The sequence below is a fragment of the Mizuhopecten yessoensis genome, unplaced genomic scaffold, assembly GCF_002113885.1.
Source record: "Mizuhopecten yessoensis strain PY_sf001 unplaced genomic scaffold, ASM211388v2 scaffold2091, whole genome shotgun sequence".
Lineage (NCBI taxonomy): Eukaryota > Metazoa > Mollusca > Bivalvia > Pectinida > Pectinidae > Mizuhopecten > Mizuhopecten yessoensis.
Window position 1 is genome coordinate 528,250 of NW_018404373.1, and position 6,682 is coordinate 534,931.

The following is a 6,682-nucleotide window of genomic DNA, read 5'->3' on the forward strand; positions in this document are numbered from 1 at the left end:
TTTGAATATTACATGTTAATAACTTGATTGGAATTATAACCTTGAGTTGACAGTTTGATACTTTGAAAATTTTGAGCCAGCCCTACCCCCAAGGGCTGTAGGGTGGGGCTCAAGGGAGTCAGTGTGCTAAAATTTCTTCATTTTCCTTGTTTAGAATCAGAGGTGCTAGTTTCAAATCCTTTTTAGTCTGAAATCTGTATGCTTGATATTGAATAAGGTGGTTTTATTGTTTTTTGTCACTTTGAATAATATTTCTGTTCATGTTAAAAACGAAATCAACTCTCTGTATAAATATATCAGGTGACCGTTAAGGCCCATGGGCCTCTTGTTGTTCATATTTTCTGAAAATAATCATTATGAATCCCAGGACTTGTATTTTTGTTTCCAGTTGTAATAGTTACAAAATCTATCGGTAAATTAATGTGTACGTTAATTGATCAGTAAGCCAGTGTTTGATATAGCTGTAGACTTGTATTTTTGTTTCCAGTTGTAATAGTTACAAAATCTATCAGTAAATTAATGTGTACGTTAATTGATCAGTAAGCCAGTGTTTGATATAGCTGTAGATACATGTACTCGGATGTTACTACAGTATTGATACTGACTGTACTCCTCTGTACTGTAGAGTACGTCTCCCCGACAGGTCGGTTCCACGCCTGGGAACTCCACTCACATCGTCAATGTAAACCAGATTTTGTTTACCTAGCTACAGTAGTGGTTTATATTACCCTCCACAAGTTTTGTAGCTGTGATTTATTTGTAATAGTGTATTTAAATGATTTTCTCTTGTGCACCTGTTAGTGTAGGGTTGATTGTGAATTCTTCACCCTTTTTACATCTTTAATTTTCTGCGATAGCTTACTGCTTTTTCCTATGACCAAGGTTGACTGGATGTTGACATTAGATTGATAAAGTGTAGTTTAAGGATCTTGTGTAAAATATTTTAGAAATGGATCATAATATTGACGAGAATAGTTAATTAGAATGCATTTCAAATACTGAAGAATTCACAAGTTATTTCATGCCTTCAATTTTCAGCACCATCAACTATTATTGAGACTTTTGTTGACAATCTTTTGAAGTATTTCCTAATAATATCTGCTTATTTTCTAGTCTACAAAAGTTGCAATATTTTCTAGATTCTGCAACAACCTTGGATCATTGACATTAATTAGTACCTACAATAGTTTTCTACAATCAAAATATTATTTTTATCAAACTTTAATCTCAGTTGGTAGTAGAAATAATAAAAAACAAGCATAAACAAATCGCCATATTTTTTTAATAACTTTTTACCGGTAATTTGCAAAATCAAAAACCTCACAATTTTCTTTTTAATACAAATAAGCAAAAATACTGTACATGTTTATAATTCTGAATTTAAGGGGGGAAAAGTTGTTACCTTAATTTACAAAATAGGAAATTGCTAAAGGGAAAATTTATTAAATTGTATTTTATTGATTGTAAGTGATCCGAGGTTGTATTTAGAAAAATTCTTCTATTAATCACACAAGCTTTTACTTAAGACTTCCGTAATATTTCCACTGTTGTGTAATTAACCAAGTATCGTGTCCGACAGGCTACGTTCCGCCAAATGACCTAGGTATGTCAGCGCGCCAAGGGACCGGCACGCCAAGATCTCTGCTCCAAGCCAACACAGCATTCATAGGTTGGTTCTGCATGTGTTTTACTTACTGGGTGTGGCATTGTTCTAATTAAACCTGGGCATGGTCATCCTTAATCCTACACTGGAATTTGGCATGTTTCATATTTCCTACAGCATTGTAACCAGTAATATTTTATTGATGAAATGTGGATGCAATAACAAAATTATTTAACTAGCATGCACCAGAGAATGTGAGAAAAGTTACCTTGTAACGTAGTGGAATAAAGCTAGAATTTTATGATAGAAGTGGTTACTGGTTTGTAGCCCAAGTATATACAATATTTAGTTGTTGGGTAAAGTGTTTTTTTAAAGTATCGGATGTTGGACTATATATATAACACATGTAAAAGTCAATGTTCATATTGTATCTATACGAAACATTCTATAACACTACAATCACATATATCTAAATATATAAAAGCAGGCTACATTTTGTATGTGTGTAGGAAGTAGGAAGCTTAAGGTGTACAATCATCAATTATGGACTTCAGTCGAGGTGAAGGTGAGTTTAGAATATATGACCTGATAATGTGATATTGACCGAGACAAAGTCAGGTTAATATAACTTTTTAGGTTCATAAATTCACAAATTCACCGAATTAAAAGTAAGTAATTGTTACAAATAAACAATGAAGAACATATGAAAATCTTCAGGAGAAAAGTACTGCATTTGGCCGAAAGCATTGTGACATTTCAATTTAAGTGAAACGTCATAAAGAGAATATCGACCTGCTGTTTCTAAGGAGAGTTTGAAATCATGAATACATTGAAAATGTAGGAAAATATTGTGTCATCTATTATGGAACAAAATATGCATTCTTGCCAACTCTCCCTATTTTAGAGGGAGACTCTCGATTTTGGACCCTAGAACTGAGCATTTTCAACCAGTGAATTTGCTAAACTATTCTTATTTTCTTAGATCTGATGATTTCATTTGAGAGAACTGCCCAAAATATGTCTTTTTAAGTGTTATTTTCCCCTAGGGTGTACATATTCATGCTTTTATAAGTTTTAATTATGAGCACACATAATCTTCCTCATGGAAATATGCATGTGGGATCGAGGGTACATTGTACATATATGGATATATAAGGGATATATAATATACATATAAGGGTGTGGGAAGAGCCTACAAACACCATATATGGAAGTGGGAAGGGTCACGCCCACCTGTACAATTCCTACCCCTTTGGATTGTGTGATGTGTGTACCCCGATTCGATGTAAACAATTTGACAGCAAGAATGTGCTCTTTAAAGTACATAAATAATAAAGTTATAGCAGAATTATTAGACTAGAGAACAGACGTACATTTGAATATTTTATGAATAGTTACCAGGCTTATGAAAACTTAATACTCCTTATACATTAACACACTAACTAACCCAAAGATTACCTTATCAATTGACACAGTGTATATATAGTTCTCCTCGTTAACACACTAACCAAACCAAAGATTACCTTATTAATTGACACAGTGTATGTATGGATTGTATAGTTCTCCTTGTTAACATTACATGTTACCAATTGTATTCCTAGCTCACAATTATTAACCCAAAAGACAATAGAATAATTATTTCTATTTTATTCATTTTTTTGGTTCACAGATACTATTACAAATTTTTGTTATTAGGAAAAATGTATGCACATTTATTTTTCATGTAGGTAAATATGATGTTACATGTTTTGTGAAATATAATTATTGTATCATGAGATATGTTTACAAATGTATAAGAATATTTACTATTCTTTTAAAATTTTATTCGACTTAGAACAGAAAAATTCTCTTACAAAATGTGTATTTAACATTACTTTTTATATATAATAAAAAGTTAAATGTTCATGTATCTTGGGGCTCATCAGGTGATTTGAATTTTGCTATACATGTATATTATGATATACCGGTAGTGTTAAACTTGATGTAATTGTTGATCAATTATACAAACGTGATCGTGGGGAACCAGTTTGAGATGTTAGTGTTATTCTCATGACCTCATAGAGAGATTTGTATTCCAACAGATGTAGAAAATGTTAATCACTTCCCGGAGGACTTCGACGACATGCCAAAGAGGAATGATTCTGCCCGCTTTAGGAGGAGGGAACGGGCCACACCCCTGGTAAGTTGTACTAGCTGTGTCTTGTGAAGGGAAAATTGACCCAAGCTAAATCCATCGAAATGGAAATTTGAAAGTTTTGGTGTTGTCATCAATTTATTTTTTGTTTCATTTACGCCAAGTAGATTTTACGACACAGTCTTTGCCTGATATTGATCAGTTGCCCTTTGTTAATGTTGTTGGTTTAAAACTAAAGATTACTTGATAAGTTGACCGCGATGAATGGATGGTGTTCCAAGCATGATCTCGGGAGGATTTGCCTTGAGTAGGCCATAATTGTAACCACATCAGCATTCAATATTTAAGGCAGTGTTTTCACCTGTGACTGCAGTGACAGTCTTTGTAGTATAAAGCTGTCCAAATGAATAACATAAGCCTGCATTTCTAAATGGGCTGTTAACAAATTATAACAAAAAAAGGATTTGTTCTTTAGAAATATTTAGTCTTTAGATATAGATACTGGTGATTGAAATGATACCATAAACTCAATACTGATTTCACAATCAGGAATGTATTGAAAAAGATAAATACCTGGTATGGCTTTTTATGATGAAATTTGAATGTAACAAAATTTGTAAATTTTACTAGAAATAGAGATATCAAAAACTAATGTAAGAAAACTGTCAGAACTTTGGGAGAGTGCAGTTTTAATATGGTATTTACCATGTACCAACCTTAAAAAGAGCAAAATTTTCATCATGTTATGAAAATCAAGAAAGATGAAATTAGTGTACGGTATACTTTCAAAGGTTAAAATGAGGTAAAATTCTAAATTCAACTAGTTATTGTGTAAGGAAAACTAGTGTTAGGTTCAACTGAAATTCATGTTAGGATACTGCTAAGTTTTGCTATGTTCTGTGTCCACAGCATGATCTGGCTGGCCCGTCCAATGTGATGGGGTCCGTATCTAGTCTGGATGTCGACAGACTGCAGAGGAAGAACGACGCCAGGATCAGACGCTTACAGCAGATGAACGGTCAGTTTGATACATTTCTGTTTGTAAAATAATCCTCCATTTCGATAAAGTTAACATTGCTTTTGTCCACAATTTTCATTTTTCCTTTTGTCTTCATGTTTTTGAGTCAGTAATTGTGTTCAGGTTCATATGTGATTGCGATTTTCTTTCCTTCAGAATTTCAGTAGGTAGTAAAATGTTTTTTCCTATCAAAGCAGACTTTGACAACGATGTCGTATTATTACTTACAGCTGATGAGGTTTCGATGGCAGACCCTGATGAAATTCTAGAAAACTTCATGGCCAAGCAGAGATATAACAGGTAAGTGTGGTAGTTGTACAGTCAGTTGAAACAACTTCTTCAAAACAATGATGTCTTGAGTCATATTTGTCCTGTTGCTTGCAAGGTTGGAGGACTATCTTGTTTGTTCATTTAAATAACCTTGACCTACTTTCATGTCAAAGGGTTCTTATGTTTTGGAAACACAAACAAACAAACAAAACGGTAATACATTAAGGCTTATGTTCCTATTGTCTGGGATTATCGCACCTGTTTACAATGTGGTGTGTTTCTCATTGCAGACCGCCATCTGGACAAACCCTTCAGGACGATACGTGGCTACAACCAGGCAATAAACAGTTATAACGTCTCCCTAGCTCTCTAGTGCTTTAATATTTATATAAATATCGAAAAGGACGATTTCAATACATATCAAACCTGCCAGCATAAACAGACTCAAGACTGGACAATGGGTCTGGGTGAAATCGTGTTCACGATACGGCCAGATGTTGTGACATTTAAACGGCCAACCAGGAAAACTCAAAGTACAGAAGTGTTTTCCACTGGATGTGAACGTTTTCATGGAAAGTTTGTTCATGTGAAATGACAAAAATATTGACGAATATTTACATGTATAATTGTGGATATGTAACCATGGAAATGGGGAAAAAAAGAAACAGACTTGGCTACAAACTGTCCATACCAAATCTGAGGGTTCGGAAACAAAATGCTGTTATGTACAATGTGATTCCGGGGTGACAGGCACCAGGTTTTTACCCTAATCAAATCATTTGTTTTGTAATACAGATAATATAGGAATCAGGAATATTGGTGTGGCCAACTTTCCCCAATATGGATATCATTCATGGAAATTAAAGACGCATACAATCCATGATAATCTATATACCGGGGGTATATATTTTTATTGGCCCATTCCATGATTTTCCTCATCCTGGTGATAAAATTGAGACTTTGCTTTATAGCTACATTGTAGTATCCTAGATGGACCAATAAGCATGTAGATATTAATATGTAGAATAATTCAGTTTGTTCCATTGTACTGGCACAGTGTGTCACAGGGACCACGAAGTTATATGTCCATTTGTCCGTCCGAAGCATTGGAAATATATTCAATGTCAAATTGTTGTTTATATCATTAACTGTTTTGTTTGTTGTATTTTTGAACATTACAGTAAAGCTTTTTTTAAATGTCTATGATATTCATTTTTGGGGGATTTTCTTTTAAGAATGAAAGATTAACTTGACAAGACAAGAACGGTCAAGAAAACAATTTTGGTAAAGTCAACAAATAATTTAGAACATAAAAAAAATAATTAATAAAAAATAATTAATAAAAAATATTTGTGATATTTAAAAGGGAAAAAAGGAAATTTCAAATTCAAATATATTGTAGAAGACTTTTTTATTGTATTGATATTTTTTTTTAAGTTTGTCATATAGAATTTTTTTGCAAGCTTTTGAATTTTGTTCTATGTATGGTGAACACAGAAACACAATACAAAGTGGCCTTCTGTGTCAAAATCAGATGTATTGCTAGACATACACCTATTGTGTTTGTACATCAGCTTTATTTATTGTTCTCCCAGACTGTGATATTTGTTAAAATGATGTCCTATATAAGTTAGTGAAATATTACCCAGGTAATAAT

General features: G+C 33.2%; 1 protein-coding gene across 1 annotated transcript in view; it reads left to right on the top strand.

The window, feature by feature from the left end:
• LOC110445151 (trichohyalin-like) overlaps positions 1 to 6,396 on the top strand; it is a 125,307-nt gene extending 118,911 nt beyond the window's left edge. The window contains exons 58-62 of the mRNA XM_021489584.1: positions 1,580 to 1,669; positions 3,685 to 3,782; positions 4,647 to 4,755; positions 4,986 to 5,055; positions 5,316 to 6,396. Of these exons, the coding sequence (XP_021345259.1) occupies positions 1,580 to 1,669; positions 3,685 to 3,782; positions 4,647 to 4,755; positions 4,986 to 5,055; positions 5,316 to 5,379 (431 nt within the window). The 3' untranslated portion in view covers positions 5,380 to 6,396. The remainder of the gene's footprint in view (positions 1 to 1,579; positions 1,670 to 3,684; positions 3,783 to 4,646; positions 4,756 to 4,985; positions 5,056 to 5,315) is intronic.
• The last annotated feature ends 286 nt before the right edge of the window (positions 6,397 to 6,682 follow it).